Source organism: Nothoprocta perdicaria, unplaced genomic scaffold (assembly GCF_003342845.1).
Source record: "Nothoprocta perdicaria isolate Ctin4 unplaced genomic scaffold, notPer1 scaffold_75, whole genome shotgun sequence".
NCBI classification, from domain to species: Eukaryota; Metazoa; Chordata; class Aves; order Tinamiformes; family Tinamidae; genus Nothoprocta; species Nothoprocta perdicaria.
This window is the reverse complement of record NW_020456032.1, coordinates 1,964,990-1,989,325: the sequence shown is the minus strand read 5'-3', so window position 1 is coordinate 1,989,325 and position 24,336 is coordinate 1,964,990. Positions and strand designations below refer to the sequence as shown.

Here is a 24,336-nt window from a genome sequence, read left to right as displayed (position 1 = left end):
CGAGGGCAGCGGCCGCTGAAGGCGGCCTTAGGGSGAAAGAGGTAAACCGTGGCCTAAGTTAATGGCCACTCTGTTTTTAAAAGTGACGGTTAAAGGTGTTTCGCTGTGACCCGGAAGGACCCGGCGGAGGCGGGGAAAATTTAAATTGTGCTAAAAACGTTAAAAATAAAAAATAGAAACAAGGTGAGGAAGGTGGTGTCAGGAGGCGCGGGGGCAGGCGGGGAGGCTTTGCGGTGGGAGAGGAGGGAGGGAAAGCAGCGGCGAGGAGCTGCGGCGGGGCGGGAAGGTGACGGTTTAAAATGGCGGCCGCTGAGGCGCGGGGCGGCGGCGCGGGGCCGGGGAGGGGTTTGTGGCCGCCGTGGGGCCCGCTCTGCCTCCCGCGGGGCCCGCTCTGCCTCCCGCGGCGCCGCCGTGTGGCCGTCGGCGGGAGAAGGGGCGGCTTGGCGGCCATGAGGTGCGATGGGGCTGCAGGAGAGCGGCCATGGCTGGGGAGGGCACCGAGCCCCCCGCGTCTGTGGACAGCCCGGCCGGGGCGGCTCCTCCGGCACTCTCGGATGTCCTCAGACGCCGAATAAAATTGCCCAAAGTTCATGTATTTAAACCACCATGCCAAGGTCCTACTTATGGCAAGGATCAGTGTTTGCATCTGGTGTTTGAAAAACTCTTTGGTCCCCACGATAAGTTTTTTTTTTTTTTTTTTTAATGCAGTGTCAATACTCATGAGAAAATAATTGAAGGAAAAGGAAGTTCAGTACTAGAATTCAAGTCTGTTCTTTTATTTTATGGTAATATGGCATAATTGCATAAAATAATAAGAAACATCCACTGCTAAAGAAACCAGTTAATATATTTGGTCTTGATTTCTATTTTTTTTTCTCTAGAGTGTTTTAATTGAAAATACTCTCATTCACCYGCTGAAACCTTTTCCCTAAGTGTTTTTTTTTAATCTTTTAGACTAATTCCCCTAAAACAACAGAATTTCCTCTGTCCCTTACTCTTTTCGCGCAACTCTAAATCATTAATTCTGTAGCCTTTGCTGCAGAATTGTTCCTGCACTTGTTTGCCTCCCTGTCAGTCTCAGTGTGAGCACAGGGAATTTCTGGAGCTGTGCTGGGAATTCGGACTGGGAAACTGGTCCAGGGTAAAACCTTGGGATCATTTGCTAGCATGGTTTCAATCTGTACCAGTTACACATGCAGCTAATGTCAGGGCTCGCGTAAGGGGAAAGGCAGCTTTTAGTGGGTACAGTGGTTAGAGGGGAATTTACAATTTGCACTTTTTTCCCCCTTTTTTTTTTTAATGGAGATGCCAGTTTAAGATTACTGTAAAAATAGAATTGTAAATATGTGCTGCTACAGATTCATAATTTAGGAAGAGGAGAGCTTGGCTTGAMTTTAAAAGTAAGGCTTCTATGAGTGATTAGTATAAATCTTATTATTTAAAGGATTAGAGGAGTGCTGCCCTTTACAGTAGAAAAAGAAGTGTATTTTAATAAAACTGCATTTCCCATAGTGCACAAGGGCTCTCTTGCCTTGATCAGCTGATCTATATTGTGAAATTTTCCTTATTTCCTGTCAAACATGAGTGGAATGACTTGTGTGTCTGAGTGTCTYGTTTTTCCTTTGTCATGTGATTTAATGGCTTTTGACCAGGATCCTGGTTCAGAACAATGGCAAAAAAAAAGAACCCTGTGATAATTAACTAGTTCAGTAGATGGAAAACTGCTTCTTTTGGTGAGAAGAGATGACGTGAAGAAATAATATGCTGCAGTCTGCTCTGTTAACTTCATGAGAAAAGGTAGAGAGTATCTTTATCCTTACCTTTTGCACCAAAACTTTATTTTTCTTTATTTTGAGATTTTGCTGTGTATTATTTAAGGTAGTCGTAAGATTTTTTTGATTTGTTGATGATTATATCCTAACAATTAACACGCAACTCCAAGTAATTGACACTTTTAAAGCTTGTACTTCAATTTCTGTTTGTTTGTTTTCACCAGAGTTTAAGAGGAAGCTTTTAAGGAGAAATACTGTTTTTCCAGACTGAGCTGACAGCTTCCCAAGAAAACATAAAAATGTCTCCAGAATCAAAGAAACTTTTCAACATACTTATTTTGGGAGTCTCATTTATGTTTATATTTACTGCTTTCCAAACATGTGGAAATATTGCGGTAAGTGTGAGTTTCAGAACGTGTCACATTTGTATCAATTACTCTTTTTTTCTTGTCTTTTGTCTACTCTAATGCTAATCATCGCTTTACCTGGAATATTTATTTTGCAAGACATGTTGACAGTTCATTTCCTTTCTTTTGCTTCAGTGTTTAACTGTATGTTTAGGCAATTCACTTCAAGATACCATAGTTAGCATGTAACTGTCTGCTTAGAAAGTAGAAAATTATTGACTTTTATCAAATGTTTGTAGATTAAAACAATGTCTGCAGTGACGCCTCCTATATTTAACAACTGAATTAAATTAGACCTTTTATATTTCTGATTTTTCCATAGAAAATATGGAAAATATTTTTGCATATGTGTGTATATATATATATATATGCATATTTGACTAAAATGTAGTTATTAATCATGCCTCTCAGTTTCTCCTAGAGTCTTTCCTGATCTGTCATGTTTTCTGTTTTGGCAAACTAGCCATCCAGGGTGTATAAGAATAACATCTGACAAGCAGCCAGACTTTCACAATTGCTAGAACTGCCAAGTTATCTTCCATCAAAATAAGTTTCCTACTTATAAGCAACACAATAACTACTTATATTGCTTTGCATGATGGAGCAAAACAGTGAATAAAAGCAGATTGCATTCTTACCAGTTAAATCCTGATGCTAACATACTTAGCCCAGATCCTCCAACTTAGATATCGATGTCAATTTGAACATTAATTATATGCCAAAAGGAGAATTAAATGTCTAAATACATCTTGAACACACAGGCTTTCTAGCTTCCCTTTTCCTGCATGCAAGAAGAATCCTTTCTGGAATCATGGGTGTAAATGTCCTTCACTGCATTGCAGAAAGAATTACTTAGAGTTATTAAAAAAAAAAAAAAAAAAAAAAAAAAAGATTTTAATCTTCTTCCCTCCCTTTAAGCAGTGAATTCTCAGCACCTCACTGAATTTGACCTAGTGATCAAGCCGTTATGCTAAATATTGTATCACCTAATCTATTAAAATGAATTTAATTCAAATCTGCCTCCCTATCCCACTAACTAAATGGTCTCGTGATCACTAAAGCTGATTCAAGGGGGAAAGAAAAAGGAACAGGGAGTCGACTGGAAGAGGAAGAGAACGGAAATTTTTAGCAGAAGCTGAGAGATATGCTAAGAGTGTTGTGAAACTCAAGCTTTTCATTCTATTTTTTTCTTTTAGATGAGGCAAATCTGAAATATACATGCATATGTATCTGAGAGGTGATTTGTGAAACAGCTTTTTTTGTAATGTTTTAACATCGCTGTTAAAATCATGATAAAGTAATAGAATGCTATAAATTGTTTCAAACATAACTGTTTCCCTGCGAAATATCTCATTAAGTTCTGTTTTCATAAATAAGCCTTTAGTATCATTCCTCACCTGAAGTGAAGGAATCAGATCTTAGTTTCATGGCTTTATCTGTTGTTGCTCCAGTCATAAACGAGGTGCAGTGAAGCAAAGGGAAAACACAAGGTGATAAACCCACCAGTGCTCTTTATTCTATCTACGTATAGAAGAAAGAGGCCTCTACCTAGGATTATTATTTTGCTTTTGGGAGTCTCAATCCCCTGTCTAGAAATACTTGTTTTTTAATTGAAAGAGTGGGAACATAAGGTGACGGTGCCACCAARCTATGCATCTAAGCTAGGCATTCTAAAGTGGCCAGGTGAATCTAGAATAAACTTTCCTGGAGGATTTCWTATACTGGTAAATGGGTAGACCTGTAACACTCATCTTTACAGCACATATGTGGAGTTGCAGTTATTATTTTGATTATTTTGAGTACTTCTAAGAATCTACTAATGACAAATTCTAACTTAATTGTGACTTTAATGTAAATGTTTTAAAGCTAGAAGATATTCTGTAACGTGTTAATACATGTGGTTTTCTCCTCACAGCAAACAGTTATCACAAATTTAAACAACACAGAGTTCCATGGCAGTGGCTATACAAGGTAATTTATAAAGATCTCATTGCTTTGCTCACTGAAGAGTCAAGCTTGTTACAATTAACAGCTGGTTATTCTCTTAAGAGATGGTAATGTATTGCTTATGTCAAAATTTAATAACATTTTAAAAGTTTTAAGTATGTTTTTGTTTTTTAAACTGTCCAATTTTACAGTGAATTTTTATTTTTTAATTGAATTTCATACTGCTTTGTGTATTGTCTTTGTAGACAGAAAAAGTGCTCTATAATCACATTCTCCCATTTTATCTTAGGAGATGAAAAATGTGGATTTTTTTTTCTCTTTTATGATGTTGTTGTTTAATAAAACTGCTAACTAAGGGCTTGATTATTTGCCCTTTGTGCCTTGGTGTATAATAGGTTGTGTGGGTCAACTTGCAGGAAAGATTGCAACACAAAGGCGGAAGGAGCAGTTGGAAAGACAGGAAGAGAAGCAAGGTTCAAAGCTGTGAAAAAACATAGGCAGCCTCACTTGGAATACTTGTTTTCTGTTTCACSTATGATCAGGGACTTTCTGTATGCCAAACTAATCCATCATTAGAAAAATTTTGGTGCTACAAAGGTTTTACAGTCTTAATTTAGACTGAAAATGCCGCGGACATGACTCAAGATTGCTGTGGTACACTTGTGAAATTAAAACTTCACTAACAGATGAATGAGGGTCTGGAATATTCTCTTAGAAACACTGGGCACAAAATACCATACCTCCTGTTAAGTCTTGACTAAACAAATCCCTTCATAAATTATAAGATGTGGTTGCCTGCAGTAGATTGGGTCTAGATTCAGTGGTCCAAGAAATCCTATGTGCTCTTGTGTTCCTATATCAAGATAAAGTGCAATAGATGAAGGTAATTGATAACAGAAAGGAAGGAAGTGTTTGAATATGGAATGTGTTATGTGGATACTTACTATGCATACATTTAACTTATTACTTTGGCAGTGCTTGTACAGTCTTCTTAAATCAGCTGCACTTGAAGCCTACCTTTTATTTCAAGCAATTAATCATCTTTCTTGTTTATTTATGTAGCATGTCCATTATTTATGGAGTTTTCTCTGCATCAAATCTTATTTCACCGTCAGTAGTTGCGATAGTAGGACCTCAGCTCTCCATGGTGATTAGTGGTGTATTTTATAGGTAAGTGCTAGTTTTGGATCTTTTGTCTGCCTCCTTTAAAATCTCCCTTACTTTTCCATACTTAAGGCTACAATGCTTAACTTGAAATTGTRTCGGGCTTGTTAAGGCATCTTCTTGCACAAATACTCAGGTATCTATCAGTAGGTTTAACTGTAGCTTCAGGATACTCCAGCCTAAAGGAAATGGAGCATTTTTTTTTTCCACAGCATTTCCAGGTTTGGCTAATTGTGGAGTTCAGATTGTGGTCTTAGGTTAATGCCTACGTTAGAAAAATTATTACGTGTTTAGCGGAGTAAAAAGATTACCTTTTTTTGATATATGACTTGAGGTATTTGCRCAGGTCACTCTTATTTCATAAACTGTTCTGTTTTATTCTAGCTTATACATTGCAGTCTTTATCCAGCCTTCTACATGGGCTTTCTACACTGTTTCGGTGTTTATTGGCATTGCAGCTGCTGGTAAGTGTTGTTCTTACCCTACTGACTGCTTCTCTGCGTTTGTATATATAGCTATAAAATATTTTTTTGCTTGAGTATTTTTTTTCCTCTTACAGTACTGTGGACAGCACAGGGAAATTGTTTGACTGTAAATTCTGATGAAAACTCCATAGGAAGGAACAGTGGAATATTTTGGGCGCTCTTACAGTCTAGGTAAGCTTTATTTGTTAAATGCATATGACCAAAGAAAGAGACTTTAATTTTTACACTTTTTACTAAGTGTGGGAGACTGCTTTAAAATGCTGGAACTTCAGTAAAYGAAGAGGGAGAACTGGAAGCAACATTTCTACAATGCAGTATAGAGCAACAAATAAAAATTATGTTGCAGGCCTCTGCTCAGAATACACAAAAAAAAGTGTCTGTTAGTGGAGCATTTGACATCTCATCCCTGACAGAAATCCTGTTGATTGTGGAGGGCTGTTAGTATGTCAAGGTCCCCCAAAGTGCTAATGAGCTGTAATTACCCTGATTGGCCTCACCTGGGGCCTGCACAGCCTGGGCCTTTCAGTTCTTCTAGAAGCGGTTGAGGACTGCTTTTTAGCTGAGCTTCGGCTATGTCTGGGCTTGGCTGCTTTTCTGAATTGCTACAAATTCAGAATGACCATATTTTAGGGAGCTATAGGTTAGCACAGGATTTCCTTTAAGCTACTAATAAACAAATTAGCATTGCTGGGGCAATACTTCAGGTAAAACCAAAGACTGTCTTAAGGAATCATTACAAAGTCATCTCTATARATACAAGTCAGCTCTATGAACTACTCAGTTTCAAAATCCTGTGACAGAGGTGACTTAAACTGATTTTCCTGTTTTTTGCTGCCTCCAAATGTCTTGATTTCCCCCTCGAAATGAATAGCTAGCACTGTGTGAAAGAATATTATAATTAAAATAAATGTGTAGGGTAAGTATGTATAAATGTATAGGTTTGCATAGAGTGTATGAATAACTGTTGTATTTCTTTCACAGTTGCACAACATTATTTTTGTGTGGCATAGTGTTCTTGTGATGTTACAGCTTAAATCTTACAGTAGAAAGTGCTGTTCACCTGTGCTGTCCTTTCTTCTTATTTTCAGCCTGTTTTTTGGAAACCTTTATATATACTTTGCTTGGCAAGGAAAAACTCACATATCAGGTGAGTGTTACTTGTTTGTGAAAGACAATTAATCAATGAAATAAAAAGAAAGAAATATCATCCCAGTTTGCTTCAAGGTTGCACCAGTTATTGGACTGTGTCAAGGCAGCAGTGGGATAGATGTTGAGATATCTGGCAGGACTGAGAGTGCTTTAAACTGATAGAACTTCTGGTAAAGTATATAAGAAACTGTAGCTTCAAGGTGTCCGTTCTTAGCATGGTTTATCAAAACCAACTTCCTCATTAGGAATTAGATTATAATACTGTAATTTTCTATGTTTGACATTGCATTAGACTGCTAAAGGGCAGGAATTAGAGCAGCATGTGCGTATTCATGTTCTTCAGCTGGTTGGTGGTTGAAACTTAYAGGTCTTAACATAGAGATTGTTTGTCAATTGTAAGCTGCTGTAAGCAAGCAAGGCAAGGTGAGTGGGTGGTATCAGCTAAGCAAATGGCTAGCAGTGGTGAAAACAGAGCCAAAATTAAGAATTTAATTACACAACATAAGTATTGCAGAGGAAAAATAGCATTTTGTGAGTTAATGGAGTGGATTATCCTCTTTTAGAATGGTTATGAGGTAGTTTTTTAAAGTCTAAAAAATACAGTATCTACTAAATTGGTCAATGCTTTTAACATTCAAAACAGGAAGATATTTCTGTAACCAGAAATTAAGAATTAAATGGTGACTTTAAAAGATAATTATCCAGCTGCAGAAATATTGCCATGTTGAGATAAATAGCCCATTTTAGAGCCTTTGTTTCAGGTTCTCTGTAGACACAGGCTGGGTAGCACATTGCAGGTTAATTTTTAAAGGTAATTTCCACATTGTTCCTTAACACAAATGCTTAAACACTCACAAGCRCGTAGGTGCTTTGAATCCAGGCCTGAAATTCTTTGCTTTCTRAATCACATTACTGTTCTTAATGAAAGAATACAGCACTTAAGTGAGGGAGTCTCACTGCTTCCTTAGTCTTGTCTTTAAATGGAAAACACTTGACATGTCCTGAGTATTCTCTTAAATAAAAGCTAGATGTTGGTTTTAGAAGATTTAAGGGGATTTAAAAATTAATTCTATCTCCCTTTTCCTACATATGTTGAAAACATAAGAGGYATTGCAAGAAGCAGCACATGCTCTTCCTGGTGTATAACCAAATACAGGTTATTCTAACTGACTTGGATCCATATTCTGTTTCTTCTTAAGCTAGAAGGGGAAAAAATGGAAGTGCATAGGTAATATATTTAGATGTGAACCTAACAAGACTAGATCCTAGTATCACTTGTGATTGAGAAACAGATTGACTATTAGCTGTTTCATAGCATTTTTGTCTCCTAGCATCTGTAAATTGGAATGTCTGCTGTGGGGCAGACTTCTCTGCTGGACAAGAGCAGCAGGGTGGGTGCAYAGGGCAGCAATTAGTGTCCAGATATTCATTGTATGCCTTGTCAGTTAACCACTTCAGTGGACTTAAGGCTTTAGTACTTTACAAGTCTTAGAGTTTATCATGTTATATGCTTATATTTGTGGTATTTAAATATTTAAAGTGAATATAGCAAGGCTTGAAATATGTGCCTTCTGCTGATAAATATTTTCTATGTTTTCTCTGTTAATTGGCTCCTTACTACTCAAAGCCTTTGCATGACAAAAAAATTGGCCCATAGTATTTAATATGTCAGTATTTATTAGCATTATAAAGTGAGATAAAAACTTATCAGCTAGAGAGTACCTTTTCCTGCACTTATGCAGTARGATGGAAAACACAACAGCTTTTAGAGAGGTATTTTAAACACCATTGCAAAGGATACCTGTGTTAGTGCTTTGAAGGTAGTTGACTAAAGTGGCTTTGGCACGTCTAGTGAGGTTTGGTTTTTGTTTTTCCACAGAGAGTGATCGTAGAACCGTTTTCATTGCACTGACCGTTATCAGTCTTGTAGGCACAGTTCTGTTCTTTCTGATTAGAAAACAAGAGGACACAAAAACACCAGAGGAGGAAGATTCTACTAATGAACTCCARGGGGACAGCTCGTAAGTGCTTATAGCAAGAATATATTGCCACATACACAGGGTAATGTGCTCCTGTACATGTAACCCAGAGCTCTTTCCCCTCAGTTGAAAACATGAGGCTTATGAACAACCTGTAGAATTACAGTTTTGATATAAGTGTCTGCATCTTAATAAGTGAGAATTAATCAATTAGGGTTCTTCTGACATTCTCAAGGATGCAGTGTGGTACAGCACTCTTAAGATATTCATTAATGGAAAACCTTGTGAAAGAGCATTTACCTCTCTTTTTCACTGATTATTATTATTTTTCACTGTTTATCTGCCTTTCATAATTTTTTTCTCTTCCTTTCACTACTCTAGTTAAAAGATTCAAATGAATAGAGATTATTCCTTTCCTTTGTATAGTTTTTCTTTCACATGTTGAAGCATGTATATGCATCTTATCACAGTCTTTTTGCAGATTGATGGAGGCCACAATGTTTAAAAAAATTAGAAATGCATAGGTAGGTGCATCAGGTGCAGTCTTGCCTAAGGCATTAGTATAGACATATTTGYTTTATTAATAGAACAGTGAAAATATTAGAGAAACTTGAGCAAATATAAGAGTGAAAAAAATGTCCAGCATTACTCATCAGAAAGACTCTGTTAAGGGGTGAGTATTTGAATAGCATACAAGAGCAAATAAAATATGGTAGTAGTTCAGATTCTCAGAAAGGTATAATAATATGTTAGCATATGTAATGTTGGGCTAGAAAACTTATTAAAAATTTGAAAAATAAATGAATCTGCTTCCATAGAGATTAGTGTGACTATTTTTCTTTTTCTATTTTGAGTGAAGTCATTGTTATTTGTTTATGCAGGTCTTTCCAAAGCAAAATGGCAAGAGCGGTGGCTGCCTTTAGTAAGTACTGTTTCACATTAGAATTGCATAAACCAAACAAAAAGTATCCTTTGCAGCTCGCCATGATTCTGCTGATATGCAGTTATGTAAAAATTGCTTAGAACCAACCTTTGCAGAGAGTTATGGTTTTAAGAACGTATCTCCAAATGTAGACCTTCAGGGCTGGCCTGTTTGGGGGAAAGGACTGTCAAATAGCAATGGTTTCAGGCCAGAGATTACAGTTTTTGTAGGGGCACAACACCAATGACTGGGGAGCCTGATRGAAATTTGCGTGTCTGTATGAGTATTTGTGCTTTTGACTCGTGACAGAAAAGGAGATGGAAGAAAAAGAGTTTCTTAGAACTAGAAAAGCTTGGGAACCACTGAACTAAGGTGTGGGCAAAGTACTTTTGCTGTGCAGTTGGTGTGAGATGTCCAGCTGTGCCTCAGAAGAGCTTCTTTCACATGCAAACAGTGGCTGATTCCAAGTAAAAGAATGGCAAACTTTTTATCTGTTCCATGCTAGAGTTGTAAAGGAGGAGTTTGGAGAGGTGCTGCCTTGATGCAATATCAGATTCCAGTTACAAACAGGGCTTGTTTATATAGATAATGTCGAAGAGAACCATCATCAGTTGGAAAGCCACCACRTGAAAGTGTTTTTCACTTAATAGGCTAAGGGAGATGTTGCATATTGTTTTATTTGGTTGCCAAATGATGTCACTTCAGAACGGCAATTTTGAGCTGTAARTATTTGCAGCTTCCACTGAAGTTTTGATGTGACCTTCCTACAGCTGTTGGTTTGTTTTGGAAACATGAAGGTTTTCTTGACAGTTTATTTGTTCTTTAAAGATACGATCACTGTGAAATAAGAGAGTACAAAAATGCAGTGAGTTTAAATTGTCTAATTAAAGACTGTTTAACTATTGGCTTCCTTCCATTTCTTACCAAAAAAAAAGAAAAAGGAATTAATTTCGCCTAATTTCTTTTAAACTGCATGTTAGGCTCTGACTGTTTAGCACCATATTTTTCCTATAATAAAATAATAGTTTGTATAATCGTAACCCACTTTTAAGCATAAATCAAGAGAAAGTGTAGATTCTTTCATGGTGTTACTGAAGGTTGTATTAATTACCCTTGTTATTTCTTTACAGAGAAATCTATAAAGCTGAGCTTTACCAAAGAGATTCTGCTTCTCAGCGTTACAACTGCCTATACAGGTAAAAAGCAAATAAAATGTATGACCATGTAGCAGCATGAGGGCATTTTAACTGAGAACATCTGACCCTGGATTGCTTTTCTCTATGTCTGTAAATTMTACTTGAATATTTGGATAATCTTTGAGTGGCTTACCAATTTATGATGTTTTTATGTTCTGGAAATCAGTTATGTTTGGAAAAATTAGATGCTGCCCTCTGGTGGATAGTGGTCACGATTGGCACTTTATTTTGGAAAATACAAATCTCCATAAAGTCAAAGAATACGTTTGCTTCCCAACGTTATTCTGATAAACTGCTCAAAATTCATAATTTTTGGAGACTCTGCAGTTTTCATACTTCATTAGGTAGCCTGCTCCTGCTAGAGGATTGCGGAGCACGATATTGTTTGTGGTGGCAGAGAGCAAAGGAGGTGAAATAAAACAGTTTAGAAATTAAGTTGTCTATTTAAGCATAACAGTATTACTTTAGAATATGCTTTGTATTAAGAAAGTTACGTTTATACACTACAAATCTCTTAAAGTCATACAAGCTAGAGTCAAGTCTGTACCCTTTCCTCATAGTAATGGCACTAGAAAGAGCTTTTAAGAAGTTCTTACATAGATAATGAAATAAAACTTAACGTATACTACAATTTTATATATTAAGAAGCTTGCTACTTGTGATCTGGGGATGCAGATCTTCGTCAGAAATGCTGTAGTTTGAAAATCATTTTCTTACACCAGAATGGGCTTCGTTTCCATTAATTATTGTGAAGTGTTATTTTGTATGGCACTTTAATAACTTTTGGGAAAGCATCCAAATGTAACTGCATCAGTAGAGCCAGTACTGAATTTAAGTGCATACATTACGCTAATAATTGTGACATGTAGTATTTTTCTATTTTTTTTATATAAAATGACATAGGAGTGTTTCAGAATTAGATAGCTTAAGTCACTTTCCTTCTGTTACATAAACCTCCGTTAAATATGAATTTTCAAGATACTATAGGGATAAACTATATATATGTTATAACTGTTTCTCAAGTAATATACAGTAGTTCATATATATATTTGTATTTCTTGTCTTCCTTCAAAGGTTTGGAATTAACTTTCTTTACTGGAGTATATGGAACATGCATTGGTGCTGTGAATAGATTTGGCAATGAAGGGAAGAGCCTTATTGGTCTCTCTGGTATTTTTATTGGTGTTGGAGAAGTCTTAGGTGAGTTTAGATTTTCTGATTAATACAGAAAAAAAAAAAAGCTTAAGATGTTGCAGTTATTAAATACAAGCAGTGTTTTGAAGTGTATCTTACTAAAATTAAGAAAATTAAGCATATTTGTCTTTTTTTCTTTTTTTCCCCTGTTGTTGGAAGCTTGAAGGATGCTAAAGTTATTACACTGCTAAATTTCAGTACCTAATACAAAGAATCTCATAAACTGCTTTCAGCATATGTTGCACTTTTAAGTTTCGTTCTTTAGAARTTCTAGTTCTGATCTAAAGGGAAGTAACTAAATTTTCAAATTTCTGTTTTCTTAAATAACAGCTATCTAATCTCTTCCACTCCTACAGGTGGAGGAATCTTTGGTTTAGTGAGCAAGAAGAATCATTTTGGTAGGAACCCCGTTGTGATGCTAGGCATCATTGTGCATTTCATAGCTTTCTATTTAATTTTTTTCAACATACCAAATGATGCTCCTATTGCTCCTATGGAAGGAACAGATTATGTTGCTTATATGATTCCAAGGTATGTAAGGTTTTTCCTTTGTCATTGCAGGGGGAAAAAAAAAGCTGTTTTCTTCTAAAACAGCATTGGGCTCAGTCAGTTTAACTGCAGCCTACAGCCTCAGCCTTACAGTGTTGTCCTGATTTGCAAGACATTTCAGTGCTTATTATCAAAGTCTGCTTTATCTGCCTGGAGCCAGAGCCCCTCTCACACAGCTCGTTGTTAGGAGAGAAATTTAGGGAGCTTCCTCATCTTGTCCTTGCAACCTTCTGTTGGGGTCTATTTTTTGCCAGTTTGTGTGTAAACGCAGTGGTGTCARCTTGTTCAGACATAACTGCTAATTGCTCAAAACTGCTAGTTTAATGTGTTTATAACTGTGCAGATGACTGTTTTCCGAACTGTAGTATTTGCAGCGTGTACAGTTTGCTGTGGTATGAATGGGTCTGTCTTTCTCTGCAGTTTTTATGAACTCACTGTGTGAGTCTCGGCTTTACTTTGTTGCCTTGCGGGCTTCATGGCTGCAAGCACCAGGAGTTCTTTTAGCAGCTGTAATTCCATAAAGAGAGGACTGCAGGTACTGTTAGCAGAAGTCTTAACCTTCTAGGGCTTAAAACTCAATGAAACTCTTCTTCCYGACAGACAAATTTTGATGGTTCTTTTCCATTGAAATTTCAAGTATGATAACTGTCTTCTCTGTTCCCAAACAAGTCAGACAACAAGAGTTCATGGGGCAGAGCATTTGTTCAATCAATAGCTGTGTTAGGCTGTTTGGGAAAAATTATAAATCCAACTCTTCTTTCTTCCGTAGCAAGGAGGTGGCTATTTTGTGCAGCTTTCTGTTGGGCTTGGGAGACAGCTGCTTTAACACACAACTCCTCAGTATTTTGGGATTCCTTTATTCAGAAGATAGCGCTCCTGCCTTTGCCATCTTTAAATTTGTTCAGGTATTTATCTTACACAGCTTCACATTATTAAAATACTGCTTTTTGCTCACGRAAAGTAATTCTCTGGTTTCTGCAAGGGATGCCAGCTTGTTTTTTAATTACTATGTTTCTTAGGAGGAAAAGAAGCTTTTAGGTAGCATTAGCTAAATTCTTCATCTTGGTATAAATGATTCATGAGTGAGAGTTGAATCATGTGTTATTCAGGGAGGGTAGATGTTGATTGTTCTGATTTCAAGTCAAAAGGTAAGTATAGATTTTTTGGGCAGTGTTTACCAAATTTGTATCCTAAAGGAAGGCTTTGATAGAGAAGTCAAAAGGAAAAGAGTTACTTAAATAGTGGTTGAAGACCTTGCAGATTTTGTGCTGTGTCGCAGTGAGTTGCCAATACGTAGACATAAGAATTAAGTTATGATTTATATTTTTTCAAGTGTTATCATAATCCTTAAATATATTTCTGTTAATTGTGGAGCAGAGTTTGAGAGTTGTCTAGTTCAATAGATCACAGCTGCTTGGTTAATGATTTCCATTGATATTTATGCAGTGTTCCATTTTATTTCTTGATGTGTAGTGAGTTGAGATAGCATAAAGAATTTTTATATTCAGTATCTATGTGAGGATTGATGAATATTTTATCTTTAAAAAGGATTGATTGCAAGTAAGCAATGACACGTGTCAGAGCTCCTAACTATTTTSATACAGGATCATTTGTGATGTTGTAAAACTGATAAAAGCTTTTCTACATTTTTGTCTTAAATTCCACTCATGCTTTGGCTGTGTTGTTTCCAGACTGTTTTTTAAATACCAGAAGAATTCTTGCATTTGTGATGTGATAAACACTTCTGAGTGTAGGCGTTCATTTTCGACAGTGAATGTTATTTAAAAACAAGTAAAAAATAAATCTGTTATGTGTAATGTCAAGACACCTGTTAGAATATGAAAAAAAAAGTYTAAGTGGTACATTTGCCAAAGAAACGTACTCTCAAGACATCTATAAATTACATGTATGTMAGTGATAATCCTGTGTGCTAATGCCAGGCTGTATAATTCCAGTGCTCATTTTTTCCCGTTGTTTTTTTTTCTTCCCTCTCAGTCCATCTGTGCTGCAGTCGCATATTTCTACAGCAACTACTTCCTCCTGCAGTGGCAGCTCCTGATCATGGTGGTTGTTGGGTTCTTTGGGACCGTTACCTTCTTTGTGGTGGAGTGGGAAGCAGCAGCCTTCGTTGCCCGGGGCTCTGACTACAGCAGCATTTGATGCCGTGACTAGCCCAGTGCAAGGGAAAATACAGGCACATTTACTGTGAACTGATGTGAGAAGGTGAAAAGATGGAGTTGCTGAGGCTGAGATGAAGGAATCCACTGCTAAATCACTGTCAGTGTAGCTGATGTGATATCTAACTGTGATAACGAACCCTGGAGAAAAATGCCAAAAATGTAAAGGTTTTTTCTTTTTTTCTTCTTTAATCCACTGAGTATGAGGTGCAGGTTCTCAAAAATCAGATATTAGAAATGGGAGGCAATAGTGATCAGTGCGTTGAAGAGCTTTGTTCTGAGACATCCCTTTCTGAATAACTACCTAATATCACTCTGTCTTGCACTACAGAAATTACAGTTTTGTTTCATCTAAATTATTTTATCTGAGTTTTAGGTCTACAGATACTTAAATTCTTGTATGGAATGCGTGATATTTTAAGGTATGTTTTGTTTTGTGTGTCTACTTGACTGGCGATTCATGCTACCGACTTTTTCAACAATTAGATGCACCAGAATATTTCTGTTGAAAATAATGTTGCCTTATTTGGTATTGTTACCCGGTTCCTTGATTTCCAAACRCTTATTTGTTGTTAATCTATTTCATAATTTTAAATTTTATCAGATGCATTTTTTAAAAGAGTTTTCTGTAGTGTGATGTAATAGATTTTTACTGGAATTTAAGTAAATACCCCCCCCCTGTCCTTTTTAAGGACATAATCCTCATATCTGTGGAGCATTGACAGTCGACAAGGATATGTATCTTTTGGAGTAGCATTCACCATTTTTCAAAATTGAGCTGTGTTGGGATGGATGCTTTATCTTTCTTTGTGTAGTACTATATAAAGGACCGTGAGACATGGTTTCCCTCCTGAAAGCACTTATGCTTACAGAGAATTCCGAGTTCACTGAAATTCTCATCTGCTTTTATAGTTTAATGGCAGAGTGATGACAACTTCTGTTAGATTTACTTGTTATTGAAATTATTCTGTGATGGGAACGTTTTCTACAATACCTTCCTATCCTATGAATAAGAATATGATCTGGGAGAATAATCTTGCAGTATTTATCCTACTGCATAGTCCAAAAATACCTGAAAAGGTTGACATAGGTTGTTTTTTCCTGTATGTTTTGGGAAAATGTGCTGTAAGCTTATTCTGACAAATGCAAAAACAAGGCTAATGCCATAGCAACTAAGGCTTTAAATCCAAACTGTTACAGATGATCATAACATAGGCAACAAATGCAGCCCACCTTGGCTTCTATTTATCTGCTTCAATTTTTAGTAGTTGCACTTAACGTTTCTGTCGTGTTGACAAACAAGATGCAACTGAGTGCGGATACAGCACAGTGAGAAAGATTTTTATTTATTTCAAGACRCGCCACGTGGCTGTTAGACAAGTACTGTCTGTCAGCCTCCTTAGGCACACGCAAAATGTTCATGTCTTCTTTTTTCAAAGACAGGTCAGAGARTCAATTCCGAGAACATGCTGGTAGCTGCTGCATGTCACAACTACAYGGATGTAGCAAAGGTTAAACTTGAAGAGGGCCTACGGGATCTCCTGTGGCTTCTGCTGTCAGCTTTGCTCTCGCAGGGCAAGTAAYGCAGCTCTCTTGAGGCAAGTCCCTCTCTGTGCACAATAAAACAGCAGTGGAGCATTGTTTGGAGGCAGATAAAAATGAGTTTTGAATTCACGCCAGGTTTTTGCTGTGAGGCCAGTGTGGGATTAATTGGAAGATGAGAGGGTATCCGAACAGTTGGCAAGTAAAGAAATTAGTGGAGTCGGGAAAGCCTCTCTGTATTCCAGGTGATTAAATAAGTGTGATGGAGAAGGAGAGTGAGTTGGAGAAAGAGGCAAAAGAGCAGAGTTGCTGTAACCATTGTAACTTGCCAGCAAAGTGAAAAAGCAGTGGTTATGGAATTCAGTCGATACATGTGGTTAATGTGACTGGCTGCATTTTAATATCTCTTAAACAGTTTCTGTCTTGTAATTTGAAATATACTATTTTTATGCATTGTATGCTGCAAAAGGTATAGATGACAATATGCTTTCAGTGATTAAATTTCTCTTGTTGGATACTTAGAAGTGCTTTCTGTAAAGTACCAAAAGGGATAAAGAGCTTTTCTTAGGGAATTACTGACTTCAGTCCTCAAAATATCTGTGGGATCTGCTCTCCTCTACATATCAATGAGAGAAGACAGACTGCAAGTCCACAAGGGACAATTTTGACTTGCAGTATGTGGAAGACAAAATGATTCTCAGGTCTTAGGGCAATAAGCAAGTTACAGGTGCATTTAATATAGTRCAGTTGAATTTTAACGAGGCAATGGTTTTCATGAGGTTGCTTTTAAAACTGATCCCTTTTGATGAACTTCTGCGTTGTTCATCTGGGATATGAGAATTATAGAGACTATTTTAATAAAAGCTTTAAAAAAAATCTTCTCCATGTGCTTTCAGCAAGGCTTTTGAACTGACTTTCAGGGGTGCTAATGAAGTAGGGCTTGTGCATGTGCAGCACCTCTGAGTCAGATGTTTTGCTTTTATTTTCTTTTTTTTTCTCCTTCTCCCCTCTCTGTTCTGCTTGGTCTGACTCAGTATCAGACAGTGAAAAAGGCCGTTCATAACTATTTATTGGGTCATTAAAGAGAAATGTTCCTGCTTTGTGACAGGTTTTACAAGAAATTCACATTTTCTTCAAATGTGCATCATGGATGGCCATTTTTWAAAAACTATTAACTGTATGACTATTATTTCTAACATTGGATCTTTAGAAACATAGAAAATCTCAATTATTCAAGCATTCTATGACATGTGATTACTTTTAGCTTGGTCGTATTTGGTACATAAGGAGATGAAAAATGGATCCAGCTGCAGACAGCAGCCCCAGCTGTCAGTTTTGGTGCAGCAGTGTAGACTGATAACAGTGACATCCGTTTATGATTCTATCTCAACATCTTTTTATCAGCATATACAGCCCCAGTGACTGCACCATTCATCTCATCTCCCTTGGCATTTCACCCATTTCACATTAATCTGAGCTAGAAGCTCAGAAATCTTTTTTTTTTTAGTTTTCATTTCAGTGGGATTTGAAAAAAAACTTTTGCTCTATATGTTGTATTGTGGTTTTGGTTTACGTTGGGAGTTTAACTTTATCAGCAAACTTGTACATTATGGTGCTTTGTTTAATTAAAGGAAAGCTGTCTTTCATTTGTTTTTGCTCCCTTATCCTTTTATGTTGTCAGTAAGGTTTCCTATCCTGATATATCACATCCCCAGGTTTTTCACACAAGTACTGAAGAGGAAATGAAAACAGATATTCCTGACATTTAAGTGCAAAGGAAGCTGTTAAAAATTAGTCTTTCATACGTGTCGTAAGCATATGATCTTATATGCACCCAGCTTGGCAGGTGGTTTTCTTTCTGAGATAACATCAAAATGTATGCAAAGAGAAAATTTCAGAATTTCTCTTAACTTGGTCATAATGCAGTGATAGACTTTTTTTTTATTTTTTTTTTAAATACTGTGTAGGTTAGAAGGCTGAGATAAAGAGCAGAACTACTTAGAAAATACTGCTCATCTTRTAAATTATTTTTCCTCTACTGGAATTCTTGTGGCTTCACTCAAGCTAATTGTRCATGAGAACTAGTTAATACCATGTTTTTCATGTCCTGCATTAGGCTTTCTAACATGCTGGCAGAAACACACACATTTAAAAAAAAAAAAAAGAATTTAAAGGTGAAGATGAGTCAAGACGTTACCCACTTAATAAGATACTTGACATTCTGCTGTGACCACGTTGGAGAGAAGCAGCGCTGAGACTCTTGGCTGTTGTGGTTTCCATGGATAAATTGAGAAGGATGTTTGATTAGCTTAACTCCAGATCTGGTGTTAGTGCCACAGAGAAAGCGTTAATGAGCAGAGAGTGGAAGAAACGGCCTGGGAGAGCAATACAAGCAATTTGGAACTGGGCAGACAGCTTCGCTGCAGGCAAGTGAAGGGAGAGCTAAGCTCAGCTGTTCAGCTGAGTTTAAGCATTAGTTGGTGCTGGCATTGACTCAGTTACTATTTGTTTCATATTTTCTCTGCTGTGTTCATTATTATTTCAGCCGTTGACAAGTCCTCTCCCAAGCTATCTCTTCTCTTTTATTTACAACTTGATATTGTGCAAAGTCCAGTTTAAACTGGTTTAAACCTCTTTTTTTTAATGCTAATAAAAGGTATATTTGGGTTAGAACTGGGGTACATTAATTGTAAACCTCTTCCCAAAATTATTATCCTAAAATGAAAACGTTGATTTGGAGTGAATGTACAGAGTGAAAACATTTCTCTACTCTCTTTCTTTCTATTGTCACAGCCATGCAAATAAAAGTGAATCACAGCCAGTGTCTTTGCTAATACGCTTGTTAAGTTGTCAAATTGCTCTTGTCACTGTTCTAAACTGTGTCCTCGTGCCAGGGGCTTTGCAGAAAGGAGACAAATAGTCTTGGCTGGTGGATCTTCTAAGTGCTTTGTTTTGTGTCACCTCTAAGCACCTGCTTAGGAAAAGGAGTGTTTTTTTTTTTGTTTTTTTGTTTTTTTTTTTTGGCACTAAACAGCCCTTTTGAGCCGTTTAATTCTACTCATGGCCTAGACCAGTGAGATGCCTTAAGGACATGGGTGGTCACTTTTAGTCTTGTCCCTTCCTGTGCTCCACTGGAGAGTTCATCTTATGAAAACTGGCCCTGCTGTAAAGACTCCAACCCTTTTTCACTGTGCTGCTTCTAACCTTTTTCTAGTGTGTTGTCCATCTTCTAGGTTCCTGACAAGTTCACATGTTTTCTTCCCTATTAACTTCATGTGCTGCATGTCTGGTCCCTTGTAAAATTGATTGCACTTACATGTGATAGATTGTTACTTTGGATTCTGTTTATCTCACATGTGAGTGAGGAGGGCTGCTGTTCAATCAGAAACTAGGCAAGTAAAATACATGAGTAAAACACAAGTCGTATTTTGCTGTTGTAGCTGGAGGACCTGCAGGGAGCAGAGGAKTTGATGAGAGAGGACTGCAGAGATGAACGTACCAAAGGAAGGTGGGACGTGCTCCATGCCAGGAGGGCAGCTCAAGGAACTCGGCCTGCTGCGTTTTCCGTGAAGATCCTGTAATCTGCAGGATCTTTTGAAATATGCTCTAGTTCCACTAGTGTGAAGATGGGACAGCCTTAGTATTCTGGTTTCCAAGGTATAGAATCTATACTCAATAGCTGATTTTAAAATCTTTTATACAAGGGGATATGAAAGAACTTCCTAGGTTGGTTTTCTCTACACAAAACCCTTTGAGTCTTGGGATAAAAGGACATTTTGGCGTTTGCATTTCAAAGTTATGTCATGAAGGGAAGAAAATGGAAAGGAGGTGTGTGCCTCAAATGTAAAATCATTCATTCTGCCTATTAAAGGGAAACTGCTGTTTGTTAAGGTCACTTGCAGAAATTAGCTTCAGTTAAGCACCCTGACTAAAAGCAACGGCTGCTGCCTCTTGCCAGAGCCACTCATCTTGTGCTAATGTTTGACCTGCAGAGTTTGTTGCGATTATTAATCTTTGTAGAAGCACAATTACACAGATAATAACCTGGTTAAAAGAGCCATGCTATCATACGTTGCTATTTGGTTCATGCTAGCAGAGGTTTAAGGCTGATAGAGTCTTTCTTTAAGTGCTGAGTGATTGTCCYGGTGAAACTAAATGCATATTTCCTCTGCAGCAGTGCAAGCAGGACTCTGTAACACAGATCACTCAAGCAGCCCACTTGAATCTGAATTAGTGGGACCTACCCATTTTCTGGAAGGCTGCTAATTTACTGATTTTACTCCTGATAAAAAGGTACGATTTTTAAGAGCAAATCTAATAGTTGGACCTGTGTTCTGCTGTCAATATTTTGCTTTTCTCCTAAGCGTTGCCACTTCAGCACTTAAGAGCTCATTTCTTAGAAGTGGTCAGAACGATTACTTTGCAATCGCTCGCAGGGAGATTGCTTGGATGAAGCATGTGGAGATGTGGTTGTTAAAGAGGCAGAGCTCAAGCCTAGGCTTTTCTCTGGGTTTTGGCCAGGAAAGTGGAGATAGATAGATGAAGAAACATGCGTTTTATTTCTATAGAAAGCCAAGCTCCATATAAGGAGGGTACTACTCATTTGCTAAAGCTTTAGGAATGTGGTGAATGTTACTTTTATCACTCCTTTAAAAACCCTGAGGAAGCCAAAGGGCTGTGTGCTATCTTATAGAATATCTATATCTGATCTGCATGAACACAGTCTTAGCCCACCTTGACACTGGGTAGGGAAAAAAAGATCTATCTGCTGGTACTGCCATTAGGTTGTTTTCTCCTGGGTGTTGTTCAGGGTGTTGGTGACCCAGCCTCGCAGCTGGGTTGACCTAGGTGCCATTGGAGGCAGTGGAGTGAGTACAGTGGAACCAGTGATGCTTTTTGCTGGCTGCTCAGGTTGCTGGGCTGCTAGGTGCCAACACGGCTGCGATGACCACTTAGGAGCTGCCAGTCCTAAAGAAAATACTGCAGGAGTGAGACCAGAATAAGAGGGAAGCATTCCAGCATTCACATTTACATGCCATCCTTCCCTCCTTTCAGCATGAAACAGAGCAGCAATCACAGGTTGATCTCAATGATATTTGTGGATAATTATAGTAATTATGCTTCATAAGAGCCTAATCCTGCAGGCTCTCCGGTGTGGCAGCGGGATGGGAAGAGGTGCCCGGCGCAGACGGTGGCAGAGGACAGAGCTCGGTGTCTCTGCGGGTGCTCGTCCGAGTCGTCACGGAGCGCTGCTGTTGGGCTTCATGCTGGTATTTGATACAGCCCCAAAAAGGCCTGGGAGGGAAGGCCAGGGCAGCGTGTGCATGTGGAAATAATCAGATTTAGGCTTACCAGCTAATAAAATTATTCTTTGACATTCTGCAGCAAACAAATAAAGCAGCAGTGCCAGGGAGCAGGAGGAGAGGATGAGCTGCTGTAGCACTGGAAGCCTCCTGTTTGGAAGCTTGTGGCACTGTATGCAGTGAAGGTGCCTGCTGGGTTTGGCTGCAAAGAGGCCACCGTGGCTGCCACCAAGGTGTTCAGAGAGGCTTTTCTCCCCACTGCCAGCAGGAGGCCATGTACCCATTGCCATGACTCCAGCCTTCCTGCTGACWTACTGCCTTGATCTTGCACCCCATGAGCTTGTCTGTGGATTGCTGGGCACTGCATGACTCAGGCTGCCATGGACGACCTGTCCTGCTGCTTGTTTGGCTGCTGGGGACCTGCCCCTGTGTCACTGCGGGCACCGCTCGCCTTGCGGAGCCTCCACGGTGGCGGTGCACCCCGGTGCTCGGTAGCTCAACCACAGCCTTGTAACCACGTGCACTTGCTAAACCGCTCAGTGTTTGCCACGGGGCAACTCCGGCCCAATAGACACGTTCCCGTGGCTCCCACAAAGCTTTGGATAACCACACCTTGTTTCTTAGCCAGCAGGAGCAAATTTCCGCCAGGAGACTGAGGTTTTACTTGATTTTCATGACCAGGCTGGGGAAGGGGTTCCTGGGATGCTGCTTGTGCTTAGGCAATTTTACACACCCCAGTGTGAATTCTTGAAAAAAGAAACCCTGTCTGATTCTGTTTTCCAGGTGTAGTTTGCCTCCCCTGCTTGTCTGGAGGCACTGCAGGATGAAAGGAAAAGATTTGGATTCATGAGGGAGCAGAGCCTTGGCTACACCGGTGGAGCATGGTCATTAACAAGTGAGGAGAAGCAGAGAGGCACCACAGCAAGGGCATGATGAGCAAGAGAACAGAAGCAAAACACAGGGATTGTTGGAGGTTTCTTTTATATTAATGCAATAGTGAGTTATGAAATGATGCATTACACGGAGTAGCACTGATGCGAGATGAGCAGAGCTCCTTGTCCAGGGAGACCAGCCCATCTTTCAGCAAGGACAGTCACACTTGTACCCAGTGCAGGAAGAGTCCTGTGTCTGTGCATTGGCTTTTGAGCAGTGCATGGTGACATACATTGTTTTTATTCTTTGCACGTGTGTGCATGTGTCACTTTATTTTGGAGTGAAGGGTAATGCCGTGCTACTTAAAAATCTTTTTGTATGTTGACAAAGTCTTGCAGCATTAGGGCATTTGGCTAAGCAGAAAAAAACTTGGGAGTTCCCTGGTAGATTATGAGTGACTGAAAGTACAGCGTGGTGGTCAGGAACGTGGCATTCTCCCATGTTTAGTGAGGACGCTTCTGTTCTTGGGTCATTAACTGAAACTCCAAAATTAACTTGTTTTTTTCTCTAGTTGATTAAGAGACTTAAAATATCAATAGTACTTAGATGTAGAGACCGCTCAGTGTTTTCTAGTGCAAAGTACTGCAGTGCAAGGCTTCATTTGCATCTCCTGTGCTAACAAATTCCTCCCCCCACAAACTTCAACAGAGGATAAATACCACAAAACAGGACAACTTTGAGACAAGGTGAAATGATTTGCCCAGCGCTTCTGATGTTACTGCTGGCGGAGCTGGGCTTAGCATTCATGTTGCTCGCAGCTAATCCAGTGTGTACACCTTCAGGCAGCCAAGCTATCCTGGGAGGCTGCTGCCTCCATAAATAGCTTTTACCCTGGGCTGCAAATGCTTTTCTAGAATTCAAACAAGCCACTTAGTCTGAGTCTGAGGGTCACCCGTGGCTGGTGTTGTGCCTTTATGGKAGGGGTGCTGGTGAGCGAGGCCTCGGGGCACTCGTTTTGCACATCCCCTCTGAGCTCCGCAGTAGCAGGCACCACGGCGGCTGCTTCGCCGTCACCCTGGGCCCTGCAGGGCTTAGCGAGGATGGAAAGGACGTGTGTTTGGAGCRGGCAGAAATGCACCATGTCTGTCTCGCAACTCTACGCTAAACACCTTGCAAATCTGCTTCCGAGTGTCGCAAAGCCAGATTTGGGGGCTGGTGCCTTGGCACGGGCTCTCTTGATGCTCTGCCTGTRCATAAGTAGCGTGGTTGCTGTCGGTTGTTTCACTCTGCAGAAGCCTTGGTCCGAGCTGGTCGCTGAGGACGAAGGAGGCAGAATCCCACCAAAGAGCAGCCTGGAAACAAGAGAACTCTAAAGTCTCCAGTCTCCGAACGAAGGCTGAGCCCTCGCAGCGCCGCAGAGGGAGCTGTGCTGCCGCGGCCGCCCCGCTGCTCTGCACCAAGCCCCTGCCAAGGTGCCCTTCCCCACAGCTGCCTCTCAGTTCATCCAGCTCAGGTCAGCTCCTCAGGAGGTTACCAGCCAGCAGGGTCTCAAAATGCATCTTTAATCAAAATGAAAAAAAAAGGCAGTGTTGGGGTAGGAGTGGATGTAATTTCATTTCTTTCCTCCCCTGTTTCCCTCCTTTGTCTGTAGCAGCTTCTTCCGCCAAGCCGTGGGCT

General features: G+C 39.2%; 1 protein-coding gene and 1 long non-coding RNA gene across 4 annotated transcripts; both read left to right on the top strand.

Annotated features, from left to right (window-relative positions):
• Positions 1-26: 26 nt before the first annotated feature.
• MFSD11 (major facilitator superfamily domain containing 11) lies at positions 27-17,810 on the top strand. 3 transcript variants are annotated; one of them, XM_026051410.1, is made up of 15 exons: positions 27-183; positions 1,653-1,797; positions 1,997-2,167; positions 4,095-4,150; positions 5,189-5,296; positions 5,675-5,754; positions 5,850-5,946; positions 6,864-6,922; positions 8,804-8,945; positions 9,785-9,825; positions 10,956-11,021; positions 12,096-12,221; positions 12,572-12,746; positions 13,534-13,669; positions 14,760-17,810. In XM_026051410.1, exons 3-15 carry the CDS (start codon positions 2,072-2,074, stop codon positions 14,922-14,924), a joined length of 1,347 nt encoding a protein of 448 aa, XP_025907195.1. In that variant the 5' UTR covers positions 27-183; positions 1,653-1,797; positions 1,997-2,071; the 3' UTR covers positions 14,925-17,810. The 3 variants fall into 3 exon arrangements, with proteins under 3 accessions (XP_025907195.1, XP_025907197.1, XP_025907198.1); XM_026051412.1 differs by lacking the exon at positions 27-183 and having other exon boundaries at positions 1,556-1,797; positions 12,572-12,726; positions 13,538-13,669; XM_026051413.1 differs by lacking the exons at positions 27-183; positions 1,997-2,167 and having other exon boundaries at positions 1,556-1,797; positions 4,102-4,150.
• Positions 17,811-19,962: 2,152 nt separating this feature from the next.
• LOC112957636 lies at positions 19,963-20,733 on the top strand. Its single transcript, XR_003251244.1, has 2 exons — positions 19,963-20,140; positions 20,658-20,733. It is a non-coding gene; the product is annotated as an uncharacterized LOC112957636 (long non-coding RNA).
• Positions 20,734-24,336: the final 3,603 nt, after the last annotated feature.